This window comes from Trachypithecus francoisi, unplaced genomic scaffold (genome assembly GCF_009764315.1).
Source record: "Trachypithecus francoisi isolate TF-2019V2 unplaced genomic scaffold, Tfra_2.0 Lachesis_group2, whole genome shotgun sequence".
NCBI classification, from domain to species: Eukaryota; Metazoa; Chordata; class Mammalia; order Primates; family Cercopithecidae; genus Trachypithecus; species Trachypithecus francoisi.
Genome location: NW_022681465.1, coordinates 154,569,233 through 154,588,528, shown reverse-complemented (window position 1 = coordinate 154,588,528; position 19,296 = coordinate 154,569,233). Strand labels below are relative to the sequence as shown.

Genomic DNA, 19,296 nt, shown 5'->3' with positions numbered 1-19,296 from the left:
TGAGATAGGGCTAATTGTTATGCCTATTTTACAAGTGAAGAAACTGAGGTCCAGAGAAGTAATTTTCCCAAGGCCACACAGAAAAGGAACAGTGGAAACGGGATTTAAATGAAGGCAGCTGAAGCCCAGAACCCATGCTCTTGAGTGGTATCCTGATCACCACTCATCCCTCCTTGAGATTAAAGCACTGGAGAGAGGAGGAAAGACAAAGAGGACAAATCCACTTCAACTGTAAGCCACTGGTAGTGGTTGCTTGGCACGCTACCCTGGTTTGAGAGGGCTGAGGTCATGACTAGATTCTGTGTGAGAATGTTGAGGCCAATTAATGAGTCTGCCATGGTTGACAGATGGAAGAAAAGCTACATATTTGCTATCTCTGGTGTAGCACATTAAGTCACTGTCAACTACTAAGATATTTGTTTAGGTTCACGTATCAGAGAAATAGAATCACAAGGCCTGAGAAGGCTGGAGCTGCAAATGCTGTTAGAGATCATCTGGTCTATGAAACTCAGAGAGGTGAAAAGATGCCCAAAGCTACAGAAGCCTAAGTCTTGAATCCAATTCTCCTTACTCCAGATACAGTAGCTTTTCCACAGTACCACAATGCCTCATGATTGGCTGACACTCAGAATGAGAAAAGACAGAAGACAGGTTAGCTCAACAGGGAGAAGTGGTCAGGAAGTAGAAGAAGGTATCTTTAAGGAGGTTTCCTGGAAGGGTGAGACCTTTGGCAGCAAGAGGCAAAACCGGGGGATTGAGACTTTACCCTGCAATGGACAGCAGACCCTAATCACCAACTATATCAGGATAAACCAGTGCAACCAGGAACAGAACTGGCTCTGCCCCTAACTGGCTATGAGACCATGGGCAAATAAGCTCACCCCAGTTTCTCACCTGTTTTAGCTGCCTTTGGGACACATATCATGGGGGCTGAATGGGATTACAGGTGCCATCTGAAAATGGCCTTTTAGTCTCATTAAATTTTATTCTAAAAATGCATTTCCAACATGAATAGACTCATTTTGGACATTTTTACTTACATCAACAATTTTAGGAAGAAAATTGAATTATCACTGCTATTTAAGAGTAACCACACTTTGGGAGGCTGAGGTGGGCAGATCACTTGAGGCCAGGAGTTTGAGACCAGCCTTGCCAACATGGTGAGACCCCATCTCTACTAAAAATACAAAAAAAAAAAAAAAAAAAATTAGCCCAGTGTGGTGGCAGATGCCTGTAATTCCAGTTACTAGGGAGGCTGAGGCATGAGAATCGCTTGAAACCCAAGAGGCAGAGGTTGCAGAGGGCCAAGATCATGCTACTACACTCCAGCCTGGGTGACAGAGCAAGACTCTGTCTAAAAAAATTAAAAAATAGAGTAACCAGTTATATTTTTTGGTAACTAATAAGAAAATTGTTGGCAGAGAAGAGTCAGAAATGCTGAACAAATGTTCAGTGCTAGGAGCTGAACAAACAATGTTAGGGTGTGTTATCTTGCACAAACCCAGGGAGCCTGACAATTTTTGAACAAATGGGAAAGAAACACAAGGGAATGAAGAATAAAGATGGAGAATCCAGTTAAGCAAATAAATGACAGCAGTTCTGATGGGTGGAAAGTGTATCTTAAGACCAGAGAAATTCTAACCTGGGAAATTGGCCAAAAGAAACTTGACAAATACTTAAGATGGGCTTTCCCTGGGGGTGGGGAAGTCTGTCTGCACACTGGAGACATCTTTATGTATACATGCTACATGGAAGAGGGAAGTAGTAGCTCTAAAGCACTGCATGGCTCACAAGCACTCCTATTCAATTTACCTGGGATCCTATGGGATCCTTTTTTCTGAGCTATCACTACTCCATCTTGAGGAGAGAAAAGTAGGACTAGACACTTTGCCATTTGTGGAAAAGTACAGTGTAGCTGTTAGGTAGGAGCTCAGGCTCTCAAATCAAACTTACCTGAGTTCAAGCCTCTCAAACCTCTGCCTCACCACTCTCTAGTGTAGCCAAGTATACAATGTCCCCAGAGTGTCACAGAATTAAGATGTGCTGTAAATCAGGTAATGCATAGTGCTAATAGTAAATATTTAGCAAATGTTAACTTTTCATATTTTGAAAAAAATATATTTTAAAAAAAGGTTTTTTTTCAATTGTCTGCTTCACTTTTCCTCCATATCTTCTTTTTTCCATATAATATTTCATTTAAGATTAGAGGTTAAGTTTTGAACATGTTAAGTTTGAGCTGCCCACTGGATGTGTAAGTAAGGTTACCAAGCAGGCAAGTGGTTACATGGTTCTGGAATTCAGACGTGTGAGATGGTTAAGAGGTTGAGGGGAGGAATAACCAGCAAAAAAGAAAAAGACAGTGTGTAGCTGGGTGCAGTGGTACACGCCTATAATCCTAGATGCTCAGGAGGCTGCAGTAGGAGGATTACTTGAGCCCAGGAGTTCAAGACCAACCTGGACAATATAGTGAGACCCCATCTCAAAAAATATGACAGTGTGGTCTAGTATAGGATAGCTATATAGATCAATAAAATACAATTAAGAGTCCAGAAACAAACCCTCATATTTATGTTCAATTGATTTTTGACAAGGTGGAAAGATCATTCTACTGGGAAAAAATAGTCTTTTCAACAAATGGTGCTGGGACAACTGGATAGCCATATGCAAAATAATGAAGTTGGATCCCTACCTCACACCATATACAAAAATTTACTTAAAATGGCTCATAGATCTAAAAGTAAGAGCTAAAACTATAAAAACTCTTAGAAGAAAACACAGGGGTAAATCTTCATGATTCCAGATAAGGCAATGGTTTCTTAGATATGACACCAAAAGCACAAACAATAAAAGAAACTGATAAATTAGGTATCAAAATTTAAAACACTTGTGCTTCAAAGGATGTCATCAGGATAATGAAAAGACAATCCATAGAATGAGAAACAATTTTTTGCAAATCATCTACCTGATAATTAGCTTGTATCTAGAATATGTGAAGAACTCAAACTGTTACAACTCAATAATAAACAGAAAAATAACCTAATTAAAAATGAACAAGAGATTTGAATAAACATTTCTCCAAATAAGATTAGAAATAGCCAAAGAGCTCATGAAAAGATGTTCAACATCATTAACAATCAGAGAAATGCAAATCAAAACCACAATAAGACACCACCTTACACTCATTAGAATGGCTATAATCAAAAGCACAAACAATAACAAGTGTCAGAGAAGATGTGGAGAAATTAGAAGTTTCACTGCTGATGGAAATGTAAAATGGTGCAGCTGCTCTGAAAACAGTTTGGCAGTTCCTCCAAAGATTAAAGTTGCCATATGACCCAATAATCTCATTCTCAGACATATACCTAAGAGAAACAGAAACATACATCCACACAAAAACTTGTACATGAATGTTCATAACAGCATTAGTTATAATAGCCAAAAGTCAAATGTGATATATCTATACAATGAAATATTATTCTGCAATAAAAAGGAATGATGTACTGAGACATGCTACAACATGAATGAACCTTAAATGCATTATGCTAAATGAAAGAAGCCAGATACAAAAGGCTATATATTGTGTGATTTTTAAAACAGGCACATCTATAGAGACATAAAGTAGACTAGTGTTTGCTTAGGGCTGATGGGGAGTGGTGGTAAGGACAGGGTAAACTATGGAGGGGATGACTGCTAAAGAATACAGGGTTTCTATTTAGGGTGATGAAAATATTCTAAGATTGTGCTTGCACAACTCTGTGAATAAACTAAAAGCCATTAAACTGTATACTTTAAACAGGGAAATTGTATGGCATCTGAATTATGTCTTGATAAAGCTGTTACCAAAAGAAAACAGAAAGCAATATGCTAAGATGGTTCATAACAATAATAAAGGCATAGTGACAGATCATCAAAAAAAAAGGACAGCAGAGAACTGTTTGCAATGGTGAAATGGGAGATTAAAATTGTCAAAATGAGAAAAGAAAGACTGCATGTGGATTCCACTCACTGGTTGTTCCATTCTCTCTGCCCTCTTCTTTTCAGGCCTGGTTAGGATGTGCTATTCTAAGAAGGCCCACAGTCCCCTTTGCTGGCTGGATGGTAAGTCAGGAGTAAGAGTCACTAGAGCTCTGCCACTCAGAAGCGGCAGCTGCGGTCTGGCCACAGCAGAGCAACGAAGTGCAAAAGGAGGAAGAAGGCTTGGCAGTTACTATGCCAACAGCCATTCTCTACCATGGAGGTAAAAAGAATAGGAAATTCATGAATTTGTGATTCATAAATTGCAAATAACATGTGCTCGAACTCAAATAGCTTAAAATTAAGGGAAGGGAATGTGAAAGCAATGCAAGAAAGAATCCCAGATCCCTGGAATATCATGTAACATTTTATTAGCTTAACCCCTGGATGGCAAGATGTTTTAGCCCAGACCTCCATAAGTATACCCAGCCTCTCTCTAGTTCCCAATAAACTCACTCAGATCAATAAAGTATCAGTGCAGACCCCCTTCCTCCCTGCCACCCCTTTCCACTCTAGTTTTCAGAAGTTAGCCATTTAATTACCTTGGAATTTGATGTAGCCTTTCAACAACATGTGAATACAAGCTTCATTAAGGGCAAGATTTTGGTCCTCTTATCTCCTGCCATATTCCTGAACCTAGCACAGTGCTTAGCACATCATCATCATCATCATCATCATCATAGCTAATGCTTACAGAATATTCATTACGTGCCAGAATCTCACAACAGTATCTAAGGAATATTATTATTATCATTCTACAGGCTGTTCAAATCAGCAATTCTACTTCTCTTCTATACAAATAATCATGAATGTGCACAAGTATTCAACAACAGTAATATATGTGTTGTCACTGTTCTTAAGCACTTTATTCATTAATCTTCTTAACAAGCCAGCAAGACTGGTACTCTTATTAGCCTCATTTTATAGTTGACAAAAGTGAGATCAGAGAGATAATTAACTTGTCTAGGGTCACACAATAAGTACTAGAGCCAAGATTTGAAACCAGAGTCTATGTTTGTAACCACTATGTTATACGGCTACAAAGACAACCATAGCAGGGGTTATTTATATGAGGAACTGGGAAAACCTAGACATCTAACAATAGGGAACTGCTTTTAAAAAATAAATCAAAAATAGAATATCATTGATCCACTTAATACTGTAGAACAGTTAATGACACAGAAAAATGTGTTCAATATAGTGTTAAGTTAGGTTGAGATGTAAATTTCATTTTTTTTAATGAGATGGGTCTCACTATGTTGCCCAGGCTGGCCTCAAATTTCTGGGCTCCAGTGATCCTCCTGCAAAGCTGGAATTACAGTCACAAACTCCCATGCCCAACTAAGGCACATGTTTGTTTGTTCGTTTGTTTATTTGTTTAAAAGAAGAGGAAACTTTATTTCTTTTAAAGGTTACGGCCTGCAGGGTGGCTATTCTGACAGGCTGGGAAGCACAGCCTCCAGTCAGAAGCCAGAAACAAGATATTTTGAGAGAGTGGCGAAAGAAACAGGAATTCATGCGATCAAGGTGGCCAAATACACATATTCAATAAGCTATTGAAGGAGCCATGAATATTTATGAAAGGAGAAACGTACACATGTGCAATTGAGGTTCTTGCTCTCCAAGTCCAAAAACTGAGGTGATCAGAGGGCGGAGTTTTCAGTCCTCTGACATTAAAAAGTGAAGCAGAGGCCGTGAAACCCCTTACTGCGCATTCTCAAAAAAGACTAGCCAGAACCACTCCTGTGGCCAGTGGTCTCTTATCAGGTAAAAAAGGAAGGACAGTGTCAGAAAGTTTGTTGATATCAGTGGTGGGGTCTTTTTTGTTAGAACCTTAGGGAGGAAAGCTTAATCATGGTCACCAAGGGAGGGGGTCTGACCACCCTCCCATCCCATCGTGGCTGAGAACTCCATTTTCAAAGTTACTCAGGGGTCCCCTTGGCCAAGGGATGGTCTGTTCCAGTCCACTGCAGGGCTTAGAATTTTATTTTTAATTTACATTCTCACCCTTTCAGACAAAATCTGCCAGGGGCAGCATTGATGGCCAAACCTTCATTCTGTCCTATCTCTTTGCCAGGGTAGTGTGCCTGCCTGCCCCAGTTCCATCTTGTCCCTTGGTGGGACCCCTATGGCCAAGGACTTAGAGCCAAAAGACTTACAGCCAATTTAAATACTGCCAGTCAGATGGGAATGGAGGTGGGCAGGCACCCATCAAAACCCATAAAACTTTTTAGGCAACATAGCCAAAAACCAAAGCCACAATGCAAAGTTACTAAATTAACTTATCTGTAAGTTCTATACATTGAACTACTGTAATCTTGGTCTTAGCTACAGACTTGTAGCCATTAGCTATATAAAACATAAACATTTGGCTGGGCATGGTGGCAGGTGCCTGTAATCCCAGCTACTCAGGAGGCTGAGGCAGGAGAATTGCTTGAATCCGGGAGGCAGAGGTTGTGGTAAGCCAAGATCATACTATTGCACTCCAGCCCGGGCATCAAGAGCAAAACTCTGCCTCAAAAAAATAAAAATAAATAAATAAATATTTTGCTAAAATGATTTAAGCTAAGGAACGTAGAGACTTTTATTGTGCCACAGTGTCTTTTGCAATGAGACATATATTCTAAAGAAGAGAGGTATATTGTCCAAAGTATTACAGTGGTTACCACTATGTACTAAAATTATAGATGACTTGTTGCTCATCTGTATATTCTAAATGTTCTATAACAAATATATTCCTTTTACAAAACAAAAATTAAAAGAAAAATGATAGGAAAATCTATGCCTAAACCTGAATTAAAATTTTCCCAGCCAGTCAAATATATACAGATTGTGGTCCATTTGAAAAAACACAAAAAGAGGGAGAATAAGATTATTCACTTAAATTTCAGCAAAGGACTATGTCTGGTATTAGAAATGTATTTCCCAAAACAAATTTCACAAAACACTTGGTCTATCTACAACCACCACCAAAGAAGACTCTATAGTCAAATATGTGTGGAAAACCCTTGATCACACAAGTTTAGTGCAGGACTTCTCAGAGCGTTTAATATGCCAGTAGGCATTATGAACCTCAGAGAGGGGTACAGTATATAGCATTCTTCAAACTCATTGGGGCACAGAGCTCTTTTTTCTCACAGAGCATCTTAAGGGAACTAGCATTTCTCAGAACAGAGTTTGACAAATGCTGAATTATACAAAAGAGAAGAAGAAGCAGGACTGTTGGAGATGGCTAAATCTAAGTCAATGCTTTTAAGGAAAGAGAAAAACCTAGTAACTTGTAACAGAAGTAATGAGAACTTAGGATGTCTTTTTAAAAAATTAATTAAGGAAAAGGGGGCTGGGCACGGTGGCTCACGCCCATAATCCCAACATTTTGGGAGGCCACGGTGGGAGGACTGCTTGAGCTCAGTAGTTCAAGGTCACAGTAAGCTGTGACTGGGACATTGCACTCCAGCCTAAGTGACAGACCAAGACTCTGTCTCTTTAAAAAACAAAACAAAACAAACAAAGAAAAGATGTTAGTAATAGAAAGCAAGGGTGCAGGGAATCTTGTGTACATATCTATTCCTAAATTCTCCCTTTCAGCCATCACTGGAGTTGACTATAATACCAGGCAAAATAAGGCCTGGTGAAAGACTCCTCAACCAGACAAACGGCACAAGCCATACCCAAAAGAACTAAATGAGGAATTTCAATAGTGTCTAGGGAATACAAGACAAATCCTTCAGTTAACAAGAGAACCATGGCCATAAGCATGGACATCAGCACAGCCCGATGCCTAAGATAGCTATGGGCAGAGCTTCCAGGAAATCTGGCAGGAGGCCTAATAAAAATTGAGCAGTGGAGCATAAGGCAAATTTAATTTAACGTGGTTATTAATGCCAAAGACTAGGCCCTGTAGAAAGGAGAAATAAGAAAACAAACATAGATTCAGGTAGAACTTTTGTTTAAAAGTAGTTCAACTCCCCACTCAACACACACTTCTTTGGCTACGTGCCATTTTCTCTGCCTGGAAGGCTTCTCCCTATCCCCACTACCCTTCATTTCTCTAACTCTTATTTGTCATTCAAAATTCAGCTCAAGCATCAACCCTCTTCTCCAAAGTTCCCACCTGTCATACTTGCTTCTGTAGCCCTCTTTAAGAAACAAATAATTATTGCATACCTACCACCTGTCAGGCAGTGGATGCATTCCTCCATCATAATACCTATTTGTACTACAGAAGGATTATTTTCATTGACCTATTTATATTTTTTACTTTGTACCCCACTGACCCATTCTAAGGCCTAGCCAGTGCCTCTGGGCATCTTTGGTGAATCAATAGAAGCGCCTATGAAGTGCCAGGTGCTAGAGATAAAAATTACTCAAAAGTTGCCTCTGCCTTCAGAGAGTTCATGAGCTACACAGAAAAGATGAAATAAACAATTACACCTCATAACAGGATGAAGTATGCAGTAAATAATAGCATGGGCAAAGGAAGCTCCTGAGCTCTCTGGTAAAGAAGAGATCATGTGCACAGGCTTTGTACAAAAAAACATGTACAGAAACATATGTTCAGCGCTCTGAACCTGCCTTATAACAAGCTTGTCAAGCATGCACATTGGCCTTACAAACGGCCCATGTACCCCTCATTATTAGCTCAGAGAGGATGAGTATATTCACATTTGATTTCTCTCTTTACATTTAAGGAGCCAGGTATTCTTCCACCCATGTGGTTGCCTTGCCAACCTAAGTTCAGACCAGTGAAAGAGAGAGTGAAACCAGAAGAAAATACATGACATCCAGTCTTTAATCTGCAATTGTGTGTGGGTGTTGCAATCATTCTATTACTGGTTTCCAAGTAGCTCGTTCTGTTGGAAATCAAGTTTATGAACAGACTTGCTGTAACCATAAAGGATTTTTCCTTGTGATTAATCATTAAAATGATAGGTGTTAAATACATACAAAGGAAAGACAGTTTTCTGGCAAAGTCATTCTGTCTCAAGCAGAGTTTGAAAGGGGAAACCTGCCAGGTGCAGTGGCTCACACCTGTAATCCCAGCACTTTGGGAGGCTGAAGCAGGTGAATCACAAGGTCAGGAGTTCGAGACCAGCCTGACCAACATGGCGAAACCCCCATCTCTACTAAAAATACAAAAATTAGCTGGGCATGGTGGCATGCACCTGTAATCCCAGCTACTCGGGAGGCTGAGGCAGGGGAATTGCTTGAACCCGGGAGGCAAAGGTTGCAGTGAGCCGAGATCACGTCACCTGCATTCTAGCCTGGGTGACAGAGCAAGACTCCATCTCAAAAAAAAAAAAAAGAGAGAGAGAGAAAGAAAGGGGAAACCAAGTGACTGAGAGTGGGTGGAAAGAGTCAGAATTCCCTAAGTGGTCATATTCTGACTTCTATTCTCAGTCCTTGATGAAGCTCATGGACAAGTTCCTTCTGCAAGGGCACAGACAAGATAGAAAAAGTACCTCCGCAGTTCATTCATAACCTTGAATGCTTTCCCCATGTGGGCAGGGTTGACAGTGATCGTCCTCTGGTTCTTCTCATCATCTCCAGCCTGTATCAGAGTCTGGGAGCTCAGCTTGATGCTGTGAACAGGAAGGAAGAGGGAAGGAAAGAGAATCACTCATCGGTAAACCCATTCATCCAACTGCCAAAAGCTCAAGCATTTACCCACCCACCAGAGGAATCTATCAGCCTCTTCTCACACAGACCCAGTAGGAAAGACAATGTACTGGGAATTTCTTTGTATCTTCCAATGCAAAATGCATTCCTCTGAGGGAAGGTAAGTCATAGTTCAGCTTCTTCCACCAAGTACTGTGTGATTTTGTGTGAGGTCCTTATTCTCCATCTCTCCATCCTGAAAATTGAAGGGGACTAAGCACTCTATCACTCACTTCACAGGTTTGTTTGTTCATTAAACAGGCATTTACTGGAGACTACTATGTGCCAGGCACACATTTAGATTTAAGGGAAACAAAACAATAGACAAAGCCACCGTCACTACCCTCACAAAGCTTAGAGTTCAGTAGAGGAGAATGCCAAGTAAACATTTAAACATCACATCTTAAGTATTATGATTTGATAGAAGCTACAGAAGCACAGGGGATGGCCAACTCGTCCCAGTGATGACAGGTTGATGGAAAGTTTCCTAGAATCTGAGACCTGAAGAAAGAACAGAAACAAGCCAGGTAAAGAGAAAGAAGATTATTCCAGGCAGAGGAAACAGTATACACATAGACCTGGAGGAGAAAAAGCACAAAGTGTGTTCAAAGTACTGGCAGTTCAGTAAAACTAGAGGAGAGTAAAAGAGGGACTACCAAGAGAAAAAACTAGAAGACTGAGCAGCCTTTTAAGTGTCGTATAAGCAAAGCTAAGAAGTTTGGATTTCTTTCTGAAATAATGAGAAGCCATCAAAGGGTTTTAAACAGAGAATTAGGACAGAAAGCAGGTAAACAAATCTGTGCTTTAGAAAAATCACATTGGCTACACTCCAAGAAGCAGTGGAACAACTGCAAAAGCTTTTGGGAAACTGTAATCCCATAGAAAGACAAAAGGATTATAAGTATTATGGAAAGAAAAGCTATCTGTGTAGACTAACTGAGTAAGTAAAATCTAGCAAGAGTCAACCATAATCTCAATGCCTTCTCTGCTGAAATCAAGAGACAAGAGTATGGTGGCTCATGCCTGTAGTCCCAGCTACTCAGGAGGTTGAAGTAGGAGGACTGCTTGAGCCCAGGAGTTTCATGCCATTGCACCCCAGACTGGGCAACAGAGCAAAACGCTGTCTCTTAAAAAAAGTGAAAGAGAAAGACAAAATAATTCAAATCTCTGTGGGGTGCCAGCTAGTTACCCAACAACTCCTGAGCAACATCTTTCAACTTCATGGAAGCTGGAAAAAAGGAATCAAAAGAATGAGCAAGGAAAGGTGTTTCTCCCCAAATTGGTGAAACCATTCAGCTCCCAGGTCAAGTGTGAGACCTTGGAGTTACCTGTTTGAACCAGGCGAAGCTTTGCTTTGCTACTAGGAAAACAGAACCTTCTCCACTTGTGTAGATTCGGGGACCCATAGTTCACTCCAACTCTAGGACAATGACAGTACTCTCCTTTGATTTTCCCTAGTGAGCCTCTATCCACGCTACCACTTAACTTTGCAGACTGGCTAGAGAAAGAGGCTTCTATGATTGAGAGTATATTTTAGAGGCCTGAGAATCACTACAGATCTCACACTGGAATTCATAACTACTGGAACATTCAAATACAACCAGCGTGGCAGACCCACAGCTTGTCTGACCATAACAGACTCCTCTTTTGACTCCCCTCCCCACTGTCAGTTCATCAAGCAAATGTAAGCCATGAATATCTGAACTTTGGGACTGTCTGGATTCTGTGTACAAGGAAGTTAGCTGAGCAGAGGAAGATGTACACAAAGGAGGATGCTTAGAGTTGTGTGTTTAAAGCAGGTAAAGAAAGTCTCAAGCCAGAAAATGTGATCAGAGAGGGGAAGCAACCAGCAAAGACGAAAAATTTCTTCAAAAGATGAGAAATTCCATAAGCATAATTTATTTTATGGTGTCTTTCTTTACTACAAAGCTAGAAAAATATTATCTTCTATGTTCTACTAAAGGTTTACCATTTTTGCTTTTAGTATTTAAGCCCTTATTTTATCTGATACTGATTTTTTCTCTTTTTTTGAGATAGTTTCACTCTGACATCCAGACTGGAGTGCAGATCTCAGCTCAACCTCCGCCTCCTGGGTTCAAGTGATTCTCGTGCCTTAGCTTCTCAAGTAGCTGGGATTACAGGTGTGCACCACCACACCTGGCTAATTTTTGTATTTTTAGTAGAGATGGGGAGTTTCACCATATTGCTCAGGCTGTTCTCAAACTCCTGGCCTCAAGTGATCTGCTCACTTCAGCCTCCCAAAGTGCTGTGATTACAGGAGTGAGCCACTGTGCCAGGTCCTGATACTGATATTTATGTCAGGATATGACATAGGGATCTAATTTTCTCCATAAATTCGATGTATTTAAAACTTTTTATTTTTCTCATGCATCTGTCATGCCATCTTAGGTCATATATTAAAGTTCCAGATATAAAGAGATTTATTTCTTGACTTACTAACCTATTCCACTGGTCAGTTTGTCTGTCTCTGTATCAGTACCACATGATTTCTGTAGCTTTATAATAAGGTCTGATATCTGACAGGAAAAGTTCCCAATCCTATCATTATTTTTGAGAAGTGTCTTGACTAGCTTATCAAATTCCGTAAAGAACTCGAGTGGGATTTTGATAAAAACTGCATTGAACTTATAGATCAATTTGGATAGAACCATCATTTTTCTGATACTATACCCTCCTATCCATGAACATAGGATATCTCTCCATTTATTTAAGTCTTCTTTAATGTCACTCAAACTTTTAGATTTTCCTGTATGAAGACCTTACACATGTTTGATTAGATTTATTCCTAAGTACTTTTTGGTTTTTATTGCTCTTTTGTAATAGAAATGATGTATTTTTAAATTACGTTCTCTGATTGTTACGGTTTATAAAATGCAATTGATTTTTGCAAACTGATCATATATCCAGCCATTGCCAATGTTCCTATTATTCCTAACTATTTGAACATAAATTAGGTGTCCTATGTAGACAATCATATTATCTGCATATAATGCCAGAGACTTTTCTCCTATCAAATTCTTAGGCCTCTAATTTCTTTTTTGAAAAAAGTTTGCACTGGCTAGGATGGTCACACAATGTTAAACAGAAAGGATGCTAATGAGTAGTATTGTCATATCCCTGCTTTTAAAGATGTTTCTAATGTTCCCCCATTATGTATGTTTGTCACAGGATTTTTGTAAATGTTTTTCGTCAGATTAAGAAAATTCCCTTCTATTTTTATTAAGAGTTTTTAAGTCATAAAGTTATGCTAAATTTTATCAAACGTCTTTGTGTATCTAATGAGATGTTCATATGGGTTTTTTCCTTTAATCTTGTAATGTGATGAATGACACATATATTTTCTAATACTAAACCATACTTGCATCCTTGGGATAAATCTACAAACTGTAAAATACTCTATAAGTATTCATTATAAATATTGTCTTCAAACTGTGGAGAGACTTAAAAGCCAGGATGAGAAAGCATAATTTGGTATGGATCAGGGAACCACTGAAGGTTCTTGACAGGGAATTAGTAAGATTAAAGCACAGAAGAGCCTAGTGAACAGATATTATTAGCTTCACTTCAAAGATATGGAACAGGTATAAACTAAAAAGAGCCATTTTAGAAGCACTGACACAATCTCCAGTGTGGCTACGGAGCAGGAAATCTCACTCTTCTGGTGTGTTGCTCTTTGCACTTTCCAAAATGGTCCAATAACGATGTATCCTTGTTAATACAATGTTGTGTTTACCAAAAGGTCTCAAACACAGATTGCCTATTATCAGAGGCTCAATGTTCAACAAAATATAATTCACACTAGAGCCTCCCTGAAAGAGCAAGTGACTTGCTGATGACCATAGGGCTGGCTAGGGAAAGATATCGGTTTCCCCAAATCCATTCAGAGCCCTTTCCACCCTTGATGCACAGGCAAGGCTTGACATCTGAAGGAACCCAAGGTTCCTTTCTTCCCCTGCTCCTCCATGAAAAGACACAGGGAGTTTGGAAGAGATTCTGAGTCCCTGGTCTCTGGAAGGTACAAGCTTGTTGGCAACTCATTAACCTTCCAGAGAACAAGAAATTAAGAAAAGAACATCTGAGGGCCCAGAGACGTTCAAAAACATATTTACAAGATTGTACAAATAGTAAGTGGTAGAGATGGGATCTGAGTTTAGGTATCCTATACTTGAAGCTCACAACCTATACCCTCCAGCAATACAGTTCACGCATGTACACAAATGTACATACATATACGTATTTCTCAACCTAAGGTCACATGCCCAAGAACAGAGTTGCTAGATCTTAACATTTCATCCCCTAAACCTTTTTCCCTCCATTCATACCACATCTTAACTACTTAACCCTCAATAGATTGCCCCATCCCCACGCTATCAAGTCCCAATCCCAAGAATTCCCAGTTCTTATTCCCAAATAAGGCTAGAGGATCCCCTCTCCTCGCCTGTGAAACACAGACCACACTAAGGTATATTCCCACTATCTTGTTCAAGTCTAATACCATACTTTTCACCCTATCCAGACCCAACCAAAATCACACACACACACACACACACACACACACACAAATTTTCCAGGCAGACTCAGCCACAAGATGTATTCTGTTGAAAGGCATTTCTCAGTAAATGCCCTACTCTAAGCATAAAATGGTTGATTTCACCAAGAGCAAAAACTGGCCCCAGATTCTACTAAAAACCGTAATAATGTTAATTTATATGTGCCCCTCCCACCAGACCTGCAGCTCAAGCTGCTAACCAAAGAAACCTTCATCTGTATCCCACTGTCCAGGGTTCCAGCAACATTCAAGTTGAGCAGCCATATTTAAGATTCAAATGGGTCAACAATCGTAGATATAGTGAGAAAGTATGGGCCAAGCAGAATCTTTGCTCTTTGCTGTAGAAATATACAGAAATGATCATCTAAGCCATTTTCTAAATAAGCTGCAGCACAATCAGAACACATAAATCTAGTCAACTTTGTCAAAGCATCAGATACCTGGCTCAATACTTTAATTAATTTCCACACTGACCTGCTACTAGCAAACTTGCTTATATGAACCACTACTGGTGCCATGATGAACCCACTGCAGTGGATGATTCCTTCAACAGTCCACAGAAAGGGTGTCCAAATTGGTTCCGACTTACCTCACGTTCACAGATACCCACTGACCCCATTCAGGAAGACATACATGTGAGACAGTCAAGCTTCATGGCCATAAGGATAGACATAGTTGGCCCTTCTTTCCTGGGCTTTCAGCTTCTCTTTTCCCTTGACTTAGACTGTTACAGTGGCCTCCCACCTGCTGTTCCCCACTCCAGATACTCTCCCTCCAAGTACTTCCTGCACACCATTGCCAAACTCATCCTTCTAAAATGTCATCTGACCATGACTTTCAGATCCTTACTGCACACAGGTCTCTTCAGGGGCTATGAGGTTTATGAGTTGAAGCTTCAGTCACAGCCCTCTGCCTCCATTTGCTCTATATGTTCAGTGTCCAAATAAAATTTCCTTTCAAAGGACTCTATAGCTAAAAAGCTGAAAAATCATCAGTCTACAGGATAGAGTCATGATTCTTGCCTAGTGTTCAAGGACTTCCTTGACCTGGACTGAACCTAAATGCCAGCCTTCCCTCTCTCGCTTACTCAAATATTTACTAAGTACCTATTATGTGCCAAGCAGATGAACTATTCACTGCAGACACCTAGATTTCCCTTCTTTTTCCCTGTATCATAATCTAAATACCTGTTATTTGAGGACCAATTAAGCTTTGCTTCCTCCATGAAGCCCTTGGGATATATCAGTTCTAAGTGAGTTCTTCCTTCTCTGAATTCCTGTAGTATTTCTGGCCTGTAACTCAGCTGGCACATAGAATTCTGCCTTATGCCTGATTACTTCTTCATGGTACAAATCCAACCACCTACCTGCCTCACACTAGATTCAACATACCTGGAAGGCAAGGAACATGTGTCTGAGGACTCTGTATAGCTTAGCCTGCCCAGCATGAGGCCAAGCCCACAGGAGGTCCTCATTACATATTTGTCATCTGAACTCTACCTGAAAACCCTTCACTTGTCTTTACAAGAGTTAGATGATAGAGCAGAAGGGGATAGTCTGACCAATACTTTTATTTTTTAATGAAAGTAGAGTTGGCCTTCAGAGTTAAACTATAAATAAATAGACATAAAATAGTAATTATAAAAGTTATAGATAAAAACATATAAGCTCTAAAAATTAGGCCCTCTTTCAGCACCACATCTTCCAAAGCCTTCTTTCCTGCCCTCCTCTATCCTCTAAATTCCAGATCCATATATCCAATGTCTTATTTGAGTCCCCTAGATTTTATACAGGTAACTCATACTTAGTCAAAATTTAAGTTCCCTACCCTCCCTTAAGCCTGCTACTCTTTCTGTATTCTCTATCTCAGAGGCATAACCAACCACCCAATCACCTATCCAAGTCAAAAACTGGGATGTTATCCTTGATATCTTCCTCCCTTTCTCTCTCTCACTCCTCACATACAGCCATAAATCATATCAATCCTATGTGCATTAATATCCCTGCACCCCATTTCCTTCTCACTTTCACTATCACCAAAACCCCATTCCAGGCCATCATTGTTTCTTGCCAGGATTATTCTAATAACCTCCTCCCAGACTCCAGAGGGACCTTTCCAAAGTGTCAATGTGTTCAAGGCATGTTCTACATGAAGCCTCACTGATGCCTCACTGCATTCAGAATAAATCTCAGGGACCTAGCCTGGCCCTTAATCCCATCGTTGCCCTGAAGACTTCTCATTACTGTAATACTAAAATACTTGCAATAGCCAAAATACACTAGGCTGTCTGCCTTGTGAAGTTTTGTCTGACTAGAAAACTGTTCTATCCTATTCCCTACTCACTCTCCCCTGTGTCTAGCTAGTTCCTACCAGCCTTCAAGCCTCTTCCCTGAAGCCTTCCCTCTCTAACTCCACTACTCACTAGATTAGTTAAAATCTAGTGGGAAACTAGGTTAGTTTCCCCTCTTCTGCATTCCCACAGTACTCTGTGCTTCCTTCTGTATTGTATTCTAATTGTCTCTTACTTATCTGTCTGCCCCACACAGTTCGTGCTGGTAAATGTTTAACAGTTCGTTGAGAGGAAAGGAGCCCTGATTTGCAACATTTGCCAATTTCCAGAGTGTAAATACTCCCACCATGGCAGATTTTAAGCTACCAACATGATGCCACCGAACATTAGATTTGGGAAGATACGTGCAACAGCACACCATTATATCACTGTATAGTATTTCTACAGCAAGACGCAATAGACACAACCTCAAAGCCCTAGAAGATTATAGTAAAAATAATTAGAAAGTGATGAGTTTGGGGTACTTTATTACATTCCATTTTAATATAATTTATGTGACATAATTTAATTGTTAAAAATGGCAACATTTAATAATTGGCTCACAAAATTCCTGAACATTTAACAAACAGCTTTTGCAAGTGGGTGAGTGCTGACTCCAGCACATTGCTGCCCCCTCTAGATTGTGAGCTCCATGAGAACCAAGGCAGTGTCTTAGTTGCCTCTGAATTCTTAGCTTCTGTCACATGATAGGTGCTCAATAAATAATCATTGAGTAAATCAATTGATAGATAAGTAAATTAGGTTTAACTACTGACCACTGTAGCTTTCCTTACTCCCCTTCATTAAAATACTGATGGCTTTGTCCTCCTCAGCCTCCTCTCCGTAACCCCTCCACCCTGCATTCAGAGAGGAGTACTTTCTTAGGCAGCCCAGTCCCCTGCATTGATGACACAGAATCAGCAGGATGGGGCGAGAGAAAACCAGCAACAACCGGAGAAGAGGGAAGAAAGGCAGATGGGTTGCTTCTTACTGTGTCAGTTCTTAGAGTCTTTTTATTGCTGAGGAAAATGGAGCAGTGAACGGAAAGCAAAGGATACTAAAAAACAGGCTAGAAAGGCAGGAGATAGAAGAGTCTCCAAGCAGGCTGATTGTGCAGTAATGTTTGGAGGAATCTAACAAATGAGGAGCTCCAAATGATGAGAACTCATGGACACAAAGAAGGGAACAACAGACACGAGGGCCTACTTGAGGATAGAGGGTGGGTGGAGGAAGAGGAGCAGAAAAAATAACTACTGGCTACCTGGGTGATGACAGGTACTAATCTGTACAACAAACCTCTGTGACATAAGTTTACCTATATAACAAACCTGCATGTGTACCCCTGAACCTAAAATAAAAGTTAAAAAAAAAAAGAAAGAAAAATCAAATGAGGAGCCCCAGAACATCCTGGGTGTGCAAGAATATAGAGGGAAGGAAAGAGGAGTCTGAGAAATGCTGTTAAAGGTTATGATCTGTTTCACCTCTAAAGGTCTCCAAGAGATGCAAATAAAATTCAGAAGTCGTGAGCTGGTACTAGCCACATACAAGAGGCAGAAGCACATTATGTTCAAGCTAGAGATGAGATGGAATAAAGAGGCAAAACCACTCAATGAAGGCAAAACAACTCTGAGCCAGGGCAAAGCTGTACTGAATGCATTAAAAACTCTCAACAAAGAAAGTGTAATTTAGAAAGGAATAACCAAAAACTAAGAATCAGACAGAGAAGAAAGCCCTCAGTCCAACCCATCTCACTCTGTCTAGGAAAGTGATTTAATCACTAGATGTCGTCAGCTGGTTCAGCCTCAGGTCAGATCCCCATGGTGGAGCTTGAAGCCTATAAATACTCCAATGCCATAACTCAGCCCCTAGTTTACTCTGCAGCGTTTTGACCAGTTTGGCCTCCCCCGTGGTTGTCTTTCAGAGAGCCAGAATGTGGTTGCAGGCCCTCAGGAATATCTTGCCAGTAATATTTTACCGTAAATCAATAAACGATGACATGTTGACTATTGTACTTTAGGTTCTCATGAGGTCATCGGCATGACTCTGCTTCTCCAACTCTAGGCAGCAATGGGACCCTATCCAGATAGGATTTCTGAGCCCCTGGCACTCTGGTCAAACTGCAGATCTAGTAAGTATCCCAATCCTAAAGTTCAAGACCAAAATGACCAAACTTAGATTGCTACTTCTGGATTAATGAAGAACCTGACTCGTGAAGATGTCGCAGGATTCAGGACTTGGTGGTGCAGTCCTGCCACCACAAAGTACCATTTACACACAGGTTACCAGAGAGCCCCATACTCTTCATCCTCTTTCAGCAGGACCACCTCAGTTCATAGCATTAGGTTGAACCCCTGTAATAGCCCACATGGACATGCAGAACATATGCATTAGTAAGGTACAGATTGAGCTAACATTTCCTGAAAGTTGAGGGTATGTTAAAGCACCTTACCTCCATTATCTCATTTTATCTTCAGAACAACCCTAGGAAGTAGGCAGTATTATCTCTTAAGGTACAGAGATAAAATTTGTCCAAAAGTCCCACATAACTAGTAAGTGCAGAACTGGCACTGAAACCCAGGTCTATCTGACTCCAAGGCCTAGGCTCTTAATAACAATGTCCACTGACTCGGGATAATGTCCATAGCCCATCAGGCCAAGGGAGGAACAACCCCTCATGTCCCACTCTCTGACGTTCTTCCTTGTGCGACCAAACCAGGCCAAATGA

General features: G+C 40.4%; 1 protein-coding gene across 7 annotated transcripts in view; it reads right to left on the bottom strand.

Annotated features, from left to right (window-relative positions):
• KLHL3 (kelch like family member 3) overlaps positions 1–19,296 on the bottom strand; it is a 283,454-nt gene that overhangs the window by 94,327 nt on the left and 169,831 nt on the right. For all 7 annotated transcript variants that reach the window (XR_004430048.1, XM_033181127.1, XM_033181126.1 and 4 more), the window contains one exon: positions 9,477–9,596. Coding sequence is in view for 6 of the 7 variants with exons in the window: in XM_033181124.1 (XP_033037015.1) it covers positions 9,477–9,596 (120 nt within the window). In the remaining variant the exon portion in view is untranslated. The remainder of the gene's footprint in view (positions 1–9,476; positions 9,597–19,296) is intronic.